This window comes from Rana temporaria (assembly GCF_905171775.1).
Source record: "Rana temporaria chromosome 2 unlocalized genomic scaffold, aRanTem1.1 chr2k, whole genome shotgun sequence".
Classification (NCBI taxonomy): Eukaryota; Metazoa; Chordata; class Amphibia; order Anura; family Ranidae; genus Rana; species Rana temporaria.
The window spans coordinates 962,754-980,584 of NW_024404415.1; the positions used below are offsets into that span (position 1 = coordinate 962,754).

The 17,831-nt window shown below is 54.3% G+C and overlaps 1 protein-coding gene across 1 annotated transcript in view; it reads left to right on the plus strand.

Annotated features, from left to right (window-relative positions):
• Positions 1–17,831, plus strand: part of CASQ2 (calsequestrin 2) — a 94,228-nt gene that overhangs the window by 49,675 nt on the left and 26,722 nt on the right. The window contains exon 5 of the mRNA XM_040334154.1: positions 6,479–6,552. Coding sequence (XP_040190088.1) covers positions 6,479–6,552 — 74 coding nt within the window. The remainder of the gene's footprint in view (positions 1–6,478; positions 6,553–17,831) is intronic.

Sequence of the window (17,831 nt, forward strand, 5' to 3'; positions counted from 1 at the left end):
TAATATAAAAATAGTGTAAGAGTGCTCCAATGGCAGACAAAAGTGATTAAGAGACTTTATTAGTCTGGTAAAGAGTGCGTGTCCATGGGTGGGGATGTGTGAGACACATTACAATGTGTATGTTATGTGGACCATCAAAGAATATGTGGATACATATGGTGATAGTAAAAATTTCACACCCGTTCCCCTTAAAATTAGCACTTAAGATTTTTCATGTTTCTGTCCCATAGACTTTAATGGGGTTCGCGTGTTCGAACAATTTTTTTGCCTGTTCACATGTTCTGCTGCAAACCGAACCGGGGGGGGGGGGGGGGGGGGTAGTTGGCTCATCCATACTGACCAGTGTTGTGTATGTCCTCGGGGTATCTCTATGACCAGTGTTGTGTATGTCCTCGGGGTATCTCTATGACCAGTGTTGTGTATGTCCTCGGGGTATCTCTATGACCAGTGTTGTGTATGTCCTCGGGGTATCTCTATGACCAGTGTTGTGTATGTCCTCGGGGTATCTCTATGACCAGTGTTGTGTATGTCCTCAGGGTATCTCTATGACCAGTGTTGTGTATGTCCTCGGGGTATCTCTATGACCAGTGTTGTGTATGTCCTCGGGGTATCTCTATGACCAGTGTTGTGTATGTCCTCGGGGTATCTCTATGACCAGTGTTGTGTATGTCCTCGGGGTATCTCTGTGACCAGTGTTGTGTATGTCCTCGGGGGGAGTCGGGGTATCTCTGTGACCAGTGTTGTGTATGTCCTCGGGGGGAGTCGGGGTATCCATATGACCCGTGTTGTGTATGTCCTCTGGGTATCTCTATGACCAGTGTTGTGTATGTCCTCTGGGGATCTCTATGACCCGTGTTGTGTATGTCCTCGGGGTATCTCTATGACCAGTGTTGTGTATGTCCTCGGGGTATTTCTATGACCAGTGTTGTGTATGTCCTCGGGGGATCTCTATGACCAGTGTTGTGTATGTCCTCGGGGGGAATCGGGGGATCTCTATGACCCCCGTGATGTGTAAGTCCTCAGGGGGAGTCGGGGTATCTCTATGACCAGTGTTGTGTATGTTCTCGGGGGGAGTCGGGGGATCTCTATGACCCGTGTTGTGTATGTCCTCGGGGGGAGTCGGGGTATCTCTATGACCAGTGTTGTGTATGTCCTCGGGGGGAGTCGGGGGATCTCTATGACCCGTGTTGTGTATGTCCTCGGGGGGAGTCGGGGTATCTCTATGACCAGTGTTGTGTATGTCCTCGGGGGGAGTCGGGGGATCTCTATGACCCCCGTGTTGTGTATGTCCTCGGGGGGAGTCGGGGTATCTCTATGACCAGTGTTGTGTATGTCCTCTGGGTATCTCTATGACCAGTGTTGTGTATGTCCTCAGGGTATCTCTATGACCAGTGTTGTGTATGTCCTCGGGGGGAATCGGGGGATCTCTATGACCCCCGTGATGTGTAAGTCCTCAGGGGGAGTCGGGGTATCTCTATGACCAGTGTTGTGTATGTTCTCGGGGGGAGTCGGGGGATCTCTATGACCCGTGTTGTGTATGTCCTCGGGGGGAGTCGGGGTATCTCTATGACCAGTGTTGTGTATGTCCTCGGGGGGAGTCGGGGGATCTCTATGACCCCCGTGTTGTGTATGTCCTCGGGGGGAGTCGGGGTATCTCTATGACCAGTGTTGTGTATGTCCTCTGGGTATCTCTATGACCAGTGTTGTGTATGTCCTCAGGGTATCTCTATGACCAGTGTTGTGTATGTCCTCGGGGTATCTCTATGACCAGTGTTGTGTATGTCCTCGGGGGGAGTCGGGGTATCTCTATGACCCGTGTTGTGTATGTCCTCGGGGGGAGTCGGGGTATCTCTATGACCCGTGTTGTGTATGTCCTCGGGGGGAGTCGGGGTATCTCTATGACCAGTGTTGTGTATGTCCTCGGGGGGAGTCGGGGGATCTCTATGACCCCCGTGTTGTGTATGTCCTCGGGGGGAGTCGGGGTATCTCTATGACCAGTGTTGTGTATGTCCTCTGGGTATCTCTATGACCAGTGTTGTGTATGTCCTCGGGGGGAGTCGGGGTATCTCTATGACCAGTGTTGTGTATGTCCTCGGGGGGGGTCGGTGTATCTCTATGACCAGTGTTGTGTATGTCCTCGGGGTATCTCTATGACCAGTGTTGTGTATGTCCTCGGGGGGAGTCGGGGTATCTCTATGACCAGTGTTGTGTATGTTCTCGGGGGGAGTCGGGGTATCTCTATGACCCGTGTTGTGTATGTCCTCGGGGGGGAGTCGGGGTATCTCTATGACCAGTGTTGTGTATGTCCTCGGGGGGAGTCGGGGGATCTCTATGACCCCCGTGTTGTGTATGTCCTCGGGGGGAGTCGGGGTATCTCTATGACCAGTGTTGTGTATGTCCTCTGGGTATCTCTATGACCAGTGTTGTGTATGTCCTCTGGGTATCTCTATGACCAGTGTTGTGTATGTCCTCTGGGTATCTCTATGACCAGTGTTGTGTATGTCCTCGGGGGGAGTCGGGGTATCTCTATGACCCCTGTGTGGTGTAAGTCCTCGGGGGGAGTCGGGGGATCTCTATGACCCGTGTTGTGTATGTCCTCGGGGGGAGTCGGGGGATCTCTATGACCAGTGTTGTGTATGTCCTCGGGGGGAGTCGGGGTATCTCTATGACCAGTGTTGTGTATGTCCTCGGGGGGAGTCGGGGGATCTCTATGACCAGTGTTGTGTATGTCCTCGGGGGGAGTCGGGGGATCTCTATGACCCGTGTTGTGTATGTCCTCGGGGGGAGTCGGGGGATCTCTATGACCCGTGTTGTGTATGTCCTCGGGGGGAGTCGGGGGATCTCTATGACCAGTGTTGTGTATGTCCTCGGGGGGAGTCGGGGGATCTCTATGACCCGTGTTGTGTATGTCCTCGGGGGGAGTCGGGGGATCTCTATGACCAGTGTTGTGTATGTCCTCGGGGGATCTCTATGACCAGTGTTGTGTATGTCCTCGGGGGGAATCGGGGGATCTCTATGACCCCCGTGATGTGTAAGTCCTCAGGGGGAGTCGGGGTATCTCTATGACCAGTGTTGTGTATGTTCTCGGGGGGAGTCGGGGTATCTCTATGACCCGTGTTGTGTATGTCCTCGGGGGGAGTCGGGGTATCTCTATGACCAGTGTTGTGTATGTCCTCGGGGGGAGTCGGGGGATCTCTATGACCCCCGTGTTGTGTATGTCCTCGGGGGGAGTCGGGGTATCTCTATGACCAGTGTTGTGTATGTCCTCGGGGGGAGTCGGGGTATCTCTATGACCAGTGTTGTGTATGTTCTCGGGGGGAGTCGGGGTATCTCTATGACCCGTGTTGTGTATGTCCTCGGGGGGAGTCGGGGTATCTCTATGACCCGTGTTGTGTATGTCCTCGGGGGGAGTCGGGGTATCTCTATGACCCGTGTTGTGTATGTCCTCGGGGGGAGTCGGGGTATCTCTATGACCAGTGTTGTGTATGTCCTCGGGGGGAGTCGGGGGATCTCTATGACCCCCGTGTTGTGTATGTCCTCGGGGGGAGTCGGGGTATCTCTATGACCCGTGTTGTGTATGTCCTCGGGGGGAGTCGGGGTATCTCTATGACCAGTGTTGTGTATGTCCTCTGGGTATCTCTATGACCAGTGTTGTGTATGTCCTCGGGGGGAGTCGGGGTATCTCTATGACCAGTGTTGTGTATGTCCTCGGGGTATCTCTATGACCAGTGTTGTGTATGTCCTCGGGGGGAGTCGGTGTATCTCTATGACCAGTGTTGTGTATGTCCTCGGGGTATCTCTATGACCAGTGTTGTGTATGTTCTCGGGGGGAGTCGGGGTATCTCTATGACCCGTGTTGTGTATGTCCTCGGGGGGAGTCGGGGTATCTCTATGACCAGTGTTGTGTATGTCCTCGGGGGGAGTCGGGGGATCTCTATGACCAGTGTTGTGTATGTCCTCTGGGTATCTCTATGACCAGTGTTGTGTATGTCCTCGGGGGGAGTCGGGGTATCTCTATGACCAGTGTTGTGTATGTTCTCGGGGTATCTCTATGACCAGTGTTGTGTATGTCCTCGGGGGGAGTCGGGGTATCTCTATGACCAGTGTTGTGTATGTTCTCGGGGGGAGTCGGGGTATCTCTATGACCCGTGTTGTGTATGTCCTCGGGGGGAGTCGGGGTATCTCTATGACCCGTGTTGTGTATGTCCTCGGGGGGAGTCGGGGTATCTCTATGACCAGTGTTGTGTATGTCCTCGGGGGGAGTCGGGGTATCTCTATGACCCGTGTTGTGTATGTCCTCGGGGGGGAGTCGGGGTATCTCTATGACCAGTGTTGTGTATGTCCTCTGGGTATCTCTATGACCAGTGTTGTGTATGTCCTCTGGGTATCTCTATGACCCGTGTTGTGTATGTCCTCGGGGGGAGTCGGGGTATCTCTATGACCCGTGTTGTGTATGTCCTCGGGGGGAGTCGGGGTATCTCTATGACCAGTGTTGTGTATGTCCTCGGGGGGAGTCGGGGGATCTCTATGACCCCCGTGTTGTGTATGTCCTCGGGGGGAGTCGGGGTATCTCTATGACCAGTGTTGTGTATGTCCTCGGGGGGAGTCGGGGTATCTCTATGACCAGTGTTGTGTATGTTCTCGGGGGGAGTCGGGGTATCTCTATGACCCGTGTTGTGTATGTCCTCGGGGGGAGTCGGGGTATCTCTATGACCCGTGTTGTGTATGTCCTCGGGGGGAGTCGGGGTATCTCTATGACCCGTGTTGTGTATGTCCTCGGGGGGAGTCGGGGTATCTCTATGACCAGTGTTGTGTATGTCCTCGGGGTATCTCTATGACCAGTGTTGTGTATGTCCTCGGGGGGAGTCGGTGTATCTCTATGACCAGTGTTGTGTATGTCCTCGGGGTATCTCTATGACCCGTGTTGTGTATGTCCTCGGGGGGAGTCGGGGTATCTCTATGACCAGTGTTGTGTATGTCCTCGGGGGGAGTCGGGGTATCTCTATGACCAGTGTTGTGTATGTTCTCGGGGTATCTCTATGACCAGTGTTGTGTATGTCCTCGGGGGGAGTCGGGGTATCTCTATGACCAGTGTTGTGTATGTTCTCGGGGGGAGTCGGGGTATCTCTATGACCCGTGTTGTGTATGTCCTCGGGGGGAGTCGGGGTATCTCTATGACCCGTGTTGTGTATGTCCTCGGGGGGAGTCGGGGTATCTCTATGACCAGTGTTGTGTATGTCCTCTGGGTATCTCTATGACCCGTGTTGTGTATGTCCTCGGGGGGAGTCGGGGTATCTCTATGACCCGTGTTGTGTATGTCCTCGGGGGGAGTCGGGGTATCTCTATGACCAGTGTTGTGTATGTCCTCTGGGTATCTCTATGACCAGTGTTGTGTATGTCCTCGGGGGGAGTCGGGGTATCTCTATGACCCGTGTTGTGTATGTCCTCTGGGTATCTCTATGACCAGTGTTGTGTATGTCCTCGGGGGGAGTCGGGGTATCTCTATGACCCGTGTTGTGTATGTCCTCGGGGGGGAGTCGGGGTATCTCTATGACCAGTGTTGTGTATGTCCTCTGGGTATCTCTATGACCAGTGTTGTGTATGTCCTCTGGGTATCTCTATGACCCGTGTTGTGTATGTCCTCGGGGGGAGTCGGGGGATCTCTATGACCCGTGTTGTGTATGTCCTCGGGGGGAGTCGGGGTATCTCTATGACCCGTGTTGTGTATGTCCTCGGGGGGAGTCGGGGTATCTCTATGACCCGTGTTGTGTATGTCCTCGGGGGGAGTCGGGGGATCTCTATGACCCCCGTGATGTGTATGTCCTCGGGGGGAGTCGGGGGATCTCTATGACCCGTGATGTGTATGTCCTCGGGGGGAGTCGGGGGATCTCTATGACCCGTGTTGTGTATGTCCTCGGGGGGAGTCGGGGGATCTCTATGACCAGTGTTGTGTATGTCCTCGGGGGGAGTCGGGGGATCTCTATGACCCGTGTTGTGTATGTCCTCGGGGGGAGTCGGGGGATCTCTATGACCCCCGTGTTGTGTAAGTCCTCGGGGGGAGTCGGGGTATCTCTATGACCCGTGTTGTGTATGTCCTCGGGGGGAGTCGGGGTATCTCTATGACCCGTGTTGTGTAAGTCCTCGGGGGGAGTCGGGGGATCTCTATGACCCCAGTGTTGTGTAAGTCCTCGGGGGGAGTCGGGGGATCTCTATGACCCCCGTGTTGTGTAAGTCCTCGGGGGGAGTCGGGGTATCTCTATGACCCGTGTTGTGTATGTCCTCGGGGGGAGTCGGGGTATCTCTATGACCCGTGTTGTGTATGTCCTCGGGGGGAGTCGGGGTATCTCTATGACCCGTGTTGTGTATGTCCTCGGGGGGAGTCGGGGGATCTCTATGACCCCCGTGTTGTGTTTGTCCTCGGGGGGAGTCGGGGTATTTCTATGACCCGTACTGATGGGTTTCTCGGTCTGAATTGCAGATTACAAGGAATTTGTAGAAGCTGCGGAAAATTTTCACCCGTACATCAAGTTCTTTGCGACATTTGACAAGTCGGTAAGATGGACCTATCACACGGCGGTGTATGTAGAGGGAGAACTCGTCATTAGTATGAGGCACATGGCTTGTTAGGTCCAGATCTAGAGGAGGGCAGGAAGGTGTCCGGACTCATGAGGACCGGTGTAAGCACTGAGGGGTCAGGTGAAGGGGGTGATGAGGATTGGGGGAAGGGACCGATGGGGACAGATGTAGGGATTGATGGGGTCAGGTGTAGGAACTTATAAGGTCAGGTGCAGAAATTGATGAGGATAGGTGTGGGATCTGATGAGGGCAGGAGCAGGGAGTGATGTGCATTGGGGGAAGGGACTGATGGGAGAATTGTAGGAAACGATGAGGTCAGGGGTAGGGATTGATGAGGTCAGGTGTGGGGATTGATGAGGTCAGGTGTAGGGACTGATGAGGTCAGGTGTAGGGATTGATGAGGTCAGGTGTAGGGATTGATGAGGTCAGGTGTGGGGACTGATGAGGTTAGGTGTAGGGACTGATGAGGTCAGGTGTAGTGATTGATGAGGTCAGGTGTGGGGACTGATGAGGTCAGGTGTGGGGACTGATGAGGTCAGGTGTAGGGATTGATGAGGTCAGGTGTAGGGACTGATGAGGTCAGGTGTAGGGACTGATGAGGTCAGGTGTGGGGATTGATGAGGGCAGGTGTAGGGACTGATGAGGTCAGGTGTAGGGATTGATGAGGTCAGGTGTATGGATTGATGAGGTCAGGTGTAGGGATTGATGAGGTCAGTTGTAGGGATTGATGAGGTCAGGTGTAGGGACTGATGAGGGCAGGTGTGGGGACTGATGAGGGCAGGTGTGGGGACTGATGAGGTCAGGTGTGGGGATTGATGAGGTCAGTTGTAGGGATTGATGAGGTCAGGTGTAGGGACTGATGAGGTCAGGTGTGGGGATTGATGGGGTCAGGTGTAGGGACTGATGAGGTCAGGTGTAGGGATTGATGAGGTCAGGTGTGGGGACTGATGAGGGCAGGTGTGGGGACTGATGAGGTCAGGTGTGGGGATTGATGAGGTCAGTTGTAGGGATTGATGAGGTCAGGTGTAGGGACTGATGAGGTCAGGTGTGGGGATTGATGAGGTCAGGTGTAGGGATTGATGAGGTCAGGTGTGGGGATTGATGGGGTCAGGTGTGGGGATTGATGAGGTCAGGTGTGGGGATTGATGAGGTCAGGTGTGGGGATTGATGAGGTCAGGTGTAGGGATTGATGAGGTCAGGTGTGGGGACTGATGAGGTCAGGTGTAGGGATTGATGAGGTCAGGTGTGGGGACTGATGAGGTCAGGTGTGGGGATTGATGAGGTCAGGTGTATGGATTGATGAGGTCAGGTGTAGGGACTGATGAGGTCAGGTGTGGGGACTGATGAGGTCAGTTGTAGGGATTGATGAGGTCAGTTGTAGGGATTGATGAGGTCAGGTGTAGGGACTGATGAGGGCAGGTGTGGGGACTGATGAGGTCAGGTGTGGGGATTGATGAGGTCAGGTGTAGGGATTGATGAGGTCAGGTGTGGGGACTGATGAGGGCAGGTGTGGGGACTGATGAGGTCAGGTGTAGGGACTGATGAGGTCAGGTGTGGGGATTGATGAGGTCAGGTGTGGGGATTGATGAGGTCAGGTGTAGGGATTGATGAGGTCAGGTGTGGGGACTGATGAGGTCAGGTGTGGGGACTGATGAGGTCAGGTGTGGGGACTGATGAGGTCAGGTGTGGGGATTGATGAGGTCAGGTGTAGGGACTGATGAGGTCAGGTGTGGGGACTGATGAGGTCAGGTGTGGGGATTGATGAGGTCAGGTGTGGGGACTGATGAGGTCAGGTGTGGGGACTGATGAGGGCAGGTGTGGGGATTGATGAGGTCAGGTGTAGGGACTGATGAGGTCAGGTGTATGGATTGATGAGGTCAGTTGTAGGGATTGATGAGGTCAGGTGTGGGGACTGATGAGGGCAGGTGTGGGGACTGATGAGGTCAGGTGTGGGGATTGATGAGGTCAGTTGTAGGGATTGATGAGGTCAGGTGTAGGGATTGATGAGGTCAGGTGTAGGGATTGATGAGGTCAGGTGTGGGGACTGATGAGGGCAGGTGTGGGGACTGATGAGGTCAGGTGTAGGGATTGATGAGGTCAGGGGTAGGGACTGATGAGGTCAGGTGTAGGGATTGATGAGGTCAGGTGTGGGGACTGATGAGGTCAGGTGTAGGGACTGATGAGGTCAGGTGTGGGGATTGATGAGGTCAGGTGTAGGGATTGATGAGGTCAGGTGTGGGGACTGATGAGGTCAGGGGTAGGGACTGATGAGGTCAGGTGTGGGGATTGATGAGGTCAGGTGTAGGGACTGATGAGGTCAGGTGTGGGGATTGATGAGGTCAGGTGTAGGGATTGATGAGGTCAGGTGTAGGGATTGATGAGGATAGGTGTGGGGACTGATGAGGTCAGGTGTAGGGATTGATGAGGATAGGTGTGGGGACTGATGAGGTCAGGTGTAGGGATTGATGAGGTCAGGTGTGGGGACTGATGAGGTCAGGTGTAGGGATTGATGAGGTCAGGTGTGGGGACTGATGAGGTCAGGTGTGGGGACTGATGAGGGCAGGTGTGGGGATTGATGAGGTCAGGCATAGGGATTGATGAGGTCAGGTGTAGGGATTGATGAGGTCAGGTGTGGGGACTGATGAGGTCAGGTGTAGGGATTGATGAGGTCAGGTGTAGGGATTGATGAGGTCAGGTGTAGGGATTGATGAGGTCAGGTGTATGGATTGATGAGGTCAGGTGTAGGGATTGATGAGGTCAGGTGTATGGATTGATGAGGTCAGGTGTAGGGATTGATGAGGGCAGGTGTGGGGATTGATGAGGTCAGGGGTAGGGACTGATGAGGTCAGGTGTAGGGATTGATGGGGTCAGGTGTAGGGACTGATGAGGGCAGGTGTGGGGACTGATGAGGTCAGGTGTGGGGATTGATGAGGTCAGGTGTGGGGATTGATGAGGTCAGGTGTAGGGACTGATGAGGGCAGGTGTGGGGACTGATGAGGTCAGGTGTGGGGATTGATGAGGTCAGGTGTAGGGATTGATGAGGTCAGGTGTAGGGACTGATGAGGTCAGGTGTAGGGATTGATGAGGTCAGGTGTGGGGACTGATGAGGGCAGGTGTGGGGACTGATGAGGTCAGGTGTGGGGATTGATGAGGTCAGTTGTAGGGATTGATGAGGTCAGGTGTAGGGACTGATGAGGTCAGGTGTGGGGATTGATGGGGTCAGGTGTAGGGACTGATGAGGTCAGGTGTAGGGATTGATGAGGTCAGGTGTGGGGACTGATGAGGGCAGGTGTGGGGACTGATGAGGTCAGGTGTGGGGATTGATGAGGTCAGGTGTAGGGACTGATGAGGTCAGGTGTGGGGATTGATGGGGTCAGGTGTGGGGATTGATGAGGTCAGGTGTGGGGATTGATGAGGTCAGGTGTAGGGATTGATGAGGTCAGGTGTGGGGACTGATGAGGTCAGGTGTAGGGATTGATGGGGTCAGGTGTGGGGATTGATGAGGTCAGGTGTGGGGATTGATGAGGTCAGGTGTAGGGATTGATGAGGTCAGGTGTGGGGACTGATGAGGTCAGGTGTATGGATTGATGAGGTCAGGTGTGGGGACTGATGAGGGCAGGTGTGGGGATTGATGAGGTCAGGCATAGGGATTGATGAGGTCAGGTGTAGGGATTGATGAGGTCAGGTGTGGGGACTGATGAGGTCAGGTGTAGGGATTGATGAGGTCAGGTGTAGGGATTGATGAGGTCAGGTGTAGGGATTGATGAGGTCAGGTGTATGGATTGATGAGGTCAGGTGTAGGGATTGATGAGGTCAGGTGTATGGATTGATGAGGTCAGGTGTAGGGATTGATGAGGGCAGGTGTGGGGATTGATGAGGTCAGGGGTAGGGACTGATGAGGTCAGGTGTAGGGATTGATGGGGTCAGGTGTAGGGACTGATGAGGGCAGGTGTGGGGACTGATGAGGTCAGGTGTGGGGATTGATGAGGTCAGGTGTGGGGATTGATGAGGTCAGGTGTAGGGACTGATGAGGGCAGGTGTGGGGACTGATGAGGTCAGGTGTGGGGATTGATGAGGTCAGGTGTAGGGATTGATGAGGTCAGGTGTAGGGACTGATGAGGTCAGGTGTAGGGATTGATGAGGTCAGGTGTGGGGACTGATGAGGGCAGGTGTGGGGACTGATGAGGTCAGGTGTGGGGATTGATGAGGTCAGTTGTAGGGATTGATGAGGTCAGGTGTAGGGACTGATGAGGTCAGGTGTGGGGATTGATGGGGTCAGGTGTAGGGACTGATGAGGTCAGGTGTAGGGATTGATGAGGTCAGGTGTGGGGATTGATGGGGTCAGGTGTGGGGATTGATGAGGTCAGGTGTGGGGATTGATGAGGTCAGGTGTAGGGATTGATGAGGTCAGGTGTGGGGACTGATGAGGTCAGGTGTAGGGATTGATGGGGTCAGGTGTGGGGATTGATGAGGTCAGGTGTGGGGATTGATGAGGTCAGGTGTAGGGATTGATGAGGTCAGGTGTGGGGACTGATGAGGTCAGGTGTATGGATTGATGAGGTCAGGTGTGGGGATTGATGAGGTCAGGTGTGGGGATTGATGAGGTCAGGTGTAGGGACTGATGAGGTCAGGTGTGGGGATTGATGAGGTCAGGTGTAGGGACTGATGAGGTCAGGTGTGGGGACTGATGAGGTCAGGTGTGGGGATTGTTGAGGTCAGGTGTGGGGACTGATGAGGTCAGGTGTGGGGACTGATGAGGGCAGGTGTGGGGATTGATGAGGTCAGGTGTAGGGACTGATGAGGTCAGGTGTGGGGACTGATGAGGTCAGGTGTAGGGATTGATGAGGTCAGGTGTGGGGACTGATGAGGTCAGGTGTGGGGACTGATGAGGGCAGGTGTGGGGATTGATGAGGTCAGGCATAGGGATTGATGAGGTCAGGTGTAGGGATTGATGAGGTCAGGTGTGGGGACTGATGAGGTCAGGTGTAGGGATTGATGAGGTCAGGTGTAGGGATTGATGAGGTCAGGTGTAGGGATTGATGAGGTCAGGTGTATGGATTGATGAGGTCAGGTGTAGGGATTGATGAGGTCAGTTGTAGGGATTGATGAGGTCAGGTGTAGGGACTGATGAGGGCAGGTGTGGGGACTGATGAGGTCAGGTGTGGGGATTGATGAGGTCAGGTGTAGGGATTGATGAGGTCAGGTGTAGGGACTGATGAGGTCAGGTGTAGGGATTGATGAGGTCAGGTGTGGGGACTGATGAGGGCAGGTGTGGGGACTGATGAGGTCAGGTGTGGGGATTGATGAGGTCAGGTGTAGGGACTGATGAGGTCAGGTGTGGGGATTGATGGGGTCAGGTGTAGGGACTGATGAGGTCAGGTGTAGGGATTGATGAGGTCAGGTGTGGGGACTGATGAGGGCAGGTGTGGGGACTGATGAGGTCAGGTGTGGGGATTGATGAGGTCAGTTGTAGGGATTGATGAGGTCAGGTGTAGGGACTGATGAGGTCAGGTGTGGGGATTGATGGGGTCAGGTGTGGGGATTGATGAGGTCAGGTGTGGGGATTGATGAGGTCAGGTGTGGGGATTGATGAGGTCAGGTGTAGGGATTGATGAGGTCAGGTGTGGGGACTGATGAGGTCAGGTGTAGGGATTGATGAGGTCAGGTGTATGGATTGATGAGGTCAGGTGTGGGGACTGATGAGGTCAGGTGTAGGGATTGATGAGGTCAGTTGTAGGGATTGATGAGGTCAGGTGTAGGGACTGATGAGGGCAGGTGTGGGGACTGATGAGGTCAGGTGTGGGGATTGATGAGGTCAGGTGTAGGGATTGATGAGGTCAGGTGTGGGGACTGATGAGGGCAGGTGTGGGGACTGATGAGGTCAGGTGTAGGGACTGATGAGGTCAGGTGTGGGGACTGATGAGGTCAGGTGTGGGGATTGATGAGGTCAGGTGTAGGGATTGATGAGGTCAGGTGTAGGGACTGATGAGGGCAGGTGTGGGGATTGATGGGGTCAGGTGTGGGGATTGATGAGGTCAGGGGTAGGGACTGATGAGGTCAGGCATAGGGATTGATGAGGTCAGGTGTAGGGAGTGATGAGGTCAGGTGTAGGAACTGATGGGGTCAGGTGTAGGGATTGATGGGGTCAGGTGTAGGGATTGATGGGGTCAGGGGTAGGGACTGATGAGGTCAGGTGTGGGGACTGATGAGGTCAGGTGTGGGGACTGATGAGGTCAGGTGTGGGGATTGATGAGGTCAGGTGTAGGGATTGATGAGGTCAGGTGTAGGGATTGATGAGGTCAGGTGTGGGGACTGATGAGGGCAGGTGTGGGGACTGATGAGGTCAGGTGTGGGGATTGATGAGGTCAGGTGTAGGGATTGATGAGGTCAGGGGTAGGGACTGATGAGGTCAGGTGTGGGGACTGATGAGGGCAGGTGTGGGGACTGATGAGGTCAGTTGTAGGGATTGATGAGGTCAGGTGTAGGGATTGATGAGGTCAGGTGTGGGGACTGATGAGGTCAGGTGTATGGATTGATGAGGTCAGGTGTAGGGATTGATGAGGTCAGGTGTGGGGACTGATGAGGTCAGGTGTATGGATTGATGAGGTCAGGTGTAGGGATTGATGGGGTCAGGTGTGGGGACTGATGAGGTCAGGTGTGGGGACTGATGAGGGCAGGTGTGGGGATTGATGAGGTCAGGTGTGGGGACTGATGAGGTCAGGTGTGGGGACTGATGAGGTCAGGTGTGGGGATTGATGAGGTCAGGCATAGGGATTGATGAGGTCAGGTGTAGGGATTGATGAGGTCAGGTGTGGGGATTGATGAGGTCAGGTGTAGGGATTGATGAGGTCAGGCATAGGGATTGATGAGGTCAGGTGTAGGGATTGATGAGGTCAGGTGTGGGGACTGATGAGGTCAGGTGTGGGGATTGATGAGGTCAGGTGTAGGGATTGATGAGGTCAGGGGTAGGGACTGATGAGGTCAGGTGTAGGGACTGATGAGGTCAGGTGTAGGGATTGATGAGGTCAGGTGTGGGGACTGATGAGGGCAGGTGTGGGGACTGATGAGGTCAGGTGTGGGGACTGATGAGGTCAGGTGTGGGGATTGATGAGGTCAGTTGTAGGGATTGATGAGGTCAGGTGTAGGGATTGATGAGGTCAGTTGTAGGGATTGATGAGGTCAGGGGTAGGGACTGATGAGGTCAGGTGTGGGGACTGATGAGGGCAGGTGTGGGGACTGATGAGGTCAGTTGTAGGGATTGATGAGGTCAGGTGTAGGGATTGATGAGGTCAGGTGTGGGGACTGATGAGGTCAGGTGTATGGATTGATGAGGTCAGGTGTAGGGATTGATGAGGTCAGGTGTGGGGACTGATGAGGGCAGGTGTGGGGATTGATGAGGTCAGGTGTGGGGACTGATGAGGTCAGGTGTGGGGACTGATGAGGTCAGGTGTGGGGATTGATGAGGTCAGGCATAGGGATTGATGAGGTCAGGTGTAGGGATTGATGAGGTCAGGTGTGGGGATTGATGAGGTCAGGTGTAGGGATTGATGGGGTCAGGTGTATGGATTGATGAGGTCAGGCATAGGGATTGATGAGGTCAGGTGTAGGGATTGATGAGGTCAGGTGTGGGGACTGATGAGGTCAGGTGTGGGGATTGATGAGGTCAGGTGTAGGGATTGATGAGGTCAGGTGTGGGGACTGATGAGGTCAGGTGTGGGGACTGATGAGGTCAGGTGTGGGGATTGATGAGGTCAGGGGTAGGGACTGATGAGGTCAGGTGTAGGGACTGATGAGGTCAGGTGTAGGGATTGATGAGGTCAGGTGTGGGGACTGATGAGGGCAGGTGTGGGGACTGATGAGGTCAGGTGTAGGGATTGATGAGGTCAGTTGTAGGGATTGATGAGGTCAGGTGTAGGGATTGATGAGGTCAGTTGTAGGGATTGATGAGGTCAGGTGTGGGGACTGATGAGGTCAGGTGTGGGGATTGATGAGGTCAGGTGTGGGGATTGATGAGGTCAGGTGTAGGGACTCATGAGGTCAGGTGTGGGGATTGATGAGGTCAGGTGTGGGGATTGATGAGGTCAGGTGTAGGGACTGATGAGGTCAGGGGTAGGGACTGATGAGGTCAGGTGTGGGGACTGATGAGGTCAGGTGTAGGGATTGATGAGGTCAGGTGTAGGGACTGATGAGGTCAGGTGTGGGGATTGATGAGGTCAGGTGTAGGGATTGATGAGGTCAGGGGTAGGGACTGATGAGGTCAGGTGTATGGATTGATGAGGTCAGGTGTATGGATTGATGAGGTCAGGTGTAGGGATTGATGAGGTCAGGTGTATGGATTGATGAGGTCAGGTGTATGGATTGATGAGGTCAGGTGTGGGGATTGATGAGGTCAGGTGTGGGGACTGATGAGGGCAGGTGTGGGGATTGATGAGGTCAGGTGTGGGGACTGATGAGGGCAGGTGTGGGGACTGATGAGGTCAGGTGTAGGGATTGATGAGGTCAGGTGTGGGGACTGATGAGGTCAGGTGTGGGGACTGATGAGGTCAGGTGTAGGGATTGATGAGGTCAGGTGTGGGGACTGATGAGGTCAGGGGTAGGGACTGATGAGGTCAGGTGTAGGGATTGATGAGGTCAGGTGTAGGGATTGATGAGGTCAGGTGTGGGGATTGATGGGGTCAGGTGTAGGGACTGATGAGGTCAGGTGTAGGGATTGATGAGGTCAGGTGTAGGGACTGATGAGGTCAGGTGTAGGGACTGATGAGGTCAGGTGTGGGGATTGATGAGGTCAGGTGTGGGGACTGATGAGGTCAGGTGTAGGGATTGATGGGGTCAGGTGTAGGGATTGATGAGGTCAGGGGTAGGGACTGATGAGGTCAGGGGTAGGGACTGATGAGGTCAGGTGTGGGGACTGATGAGGTCAGGTGTAGGGATTGATGAGGTCAGGTGTAGGGATTGATGAGGTCAGGTGTGGGGATTGATGAGGTCAGGTGTGGGGACTGATGAGGTCAGGTGTAGGGACTGATGAGGTCAGGTGTGGGGACTGATGAGGTCAGGGGTAGGGATTGATGAGGTCAGGGGTAGGGATTGATGAGGTCAGGTGTGGGGACTGATGAGGTCAGGGGTAGGGATTGATGAGGTCAGGTGTAGGGACTGATGAGGTCAGGTGTAGGGACTGATGAGGTCAGGTGTGGGGATTGATGGGGTCAGGTGTGGGGACTGATGAGGTCAGGCGTAGGGATTGATGAGGTCAGGTGTAGGGACTGATGAGGTCAGGTGTAGGGATTGATGAGGTCAGGTGTAGGGACTGATGAGGTCAGGTGTGGGGATTGATGAGGTCAGGTGTAGGGACTGATGAGGTCAGGTGTAGGGATTGATGAGGTCAGGTGTAGGGACTGATGAGGTCAGGTGTGGGGATTGATGAGGTCAGGTGTAGGGATTGATGAGGTCAGGTGTATGGATTGATGAGGTCAGTTGTAGGGATTGATGAGGTCAGGTGTGGGGACTGATGAGGTCAGGTGTAGGGATTGATGAGGTCAGGTGTGGGGACTGATGAGGTCAGGTGTAGGGATTGATGAGGGCAGGTGTGGGGATTGATGAGGTCAGGTGTGGGGATTGATGGGGTCAGGTGTAGGGACTGATGAGGTCAGGTGTAGGGATTGATGAGGTCAGGTGTAGGGACTGATGAGGTCAGGTGTAGGGACTGATGAGGTCAGGTGTGGGGACTGATGAGGTCAGGTGTAGGGATTGATGGGGTCAGGTGTAGGGATTGATGAGGTCAGGGGTAGGGACTGATGAGGTCAGGTGTGGGGACTGATGAGGTCAGGTGTAGGGATTGATGAGGTCAGGGGTAGGGATTGATGAGGTCAGGTGTGGGGACTGATGAGGTCAGGGGTAGGGATTGATGAGGTCAGGTGTGGGGACTGATGAGGTCAGGTGTGGGGACTGATGAGGGCAGGTGTAGGGACTGATGAGGTCAGGTGTGGGGACTGATGAGGTCAGGTGTGGGGACTGATGAGGTCAGGTGTGGGGACTGATGAGGTCAGGGGTAGGGATTGATGGGGTCAGGTGTGGGGATTGATGAGGTCAGGTGTAGGGATTGATGAGGTCAGGTGTAGGGATTGATGAGGTCAGGTGTGGGGACTGATGAGGTCAGGTGTGGGGACTGATGAGGTTAGGTGTAGGGATTGATGGGGTCAGGTGTAGGGACTGATGAGGTCAGGTGTGGGGATTGATGGGGTCAGGTGTGGGGACTGATGAGGTCAGGCGTAGGGATTGATGAGGTCAGGTGTAGGGACTGATGAGGTCAGGCGTAGGGATTGATGAGGTCAGGTGTAGGGACTGATGAGGTCAGGTGTAGGGATTGATGAGGTCAGGTGTAGGGACTGATGAGGTCAGGTGTGGGGATTGATGAGGTCAGGTGTGGGGATTGATGAGGTCAGGTGTAGGGACTGATGAGGTCAGGTGTAGGGATTGATGAGGTCAGGTGTAGGGACTGATGAGGTCAGGTGTGGGGATTGATGAGGTCAGGTGTAGGGATTGATGGGGTCAGGTGTAGGGATTGATGGGGTCAGGTGTAGGGATTGATGGGGTCAGGTGTGGGGACTGATGAGGTTAGGTGTAGGGATTGATGAGGTCAGGTGTAGGGACTGATGAGGTCAGGTGTGGGGACTGATGAGGTCAGGTGTAGGGATTGATGAGGTCAGGTGTGGGGATTGATGAGGTCAGGTGTAGGGACTGATGAGGTCAGGTGTGGGGATTGATGAGGTCAGGTGTAGGGATTGATGAGGTCAGGTGTATGGATTGATGAGGTCAGTTGTAGGGATTGATGAGGTCAGGTGTGGGGACTGATGAGGTCAGGTGTGGGGATTGATGAGGTTAGGTGTAGGGATTGATGGGGTCAGGTGTAGGGACTGATGAGGTCAGGTGTGGGGATTGATGGGGTCAGGTGTGGGGACTGATGAGGTCAGGCGTAGGGATTGATGAGGTCAGGTGTAGGGACTGATGAGGTCAGGTGTAGGGATTGATGAGGTCAGGTGTGGGGATTGATGAGGTCAGGTGTAGGGATTGATGAGGTCAGGTGTAGGGACTGATGAGGTCAGGTGTAGGGATTGATGAGGTCAGGTGTGGGGATTGATGAGGTCAGGTGTAGGGACTGATGAGGTCAGGTGTGGGGATTGATGAGGTCAGGTGTAGGGATTGATGAGGTCAGGTGTATGGATTGATGAGGTCAGTTGTAGGGATTGATGAGGTCAGGT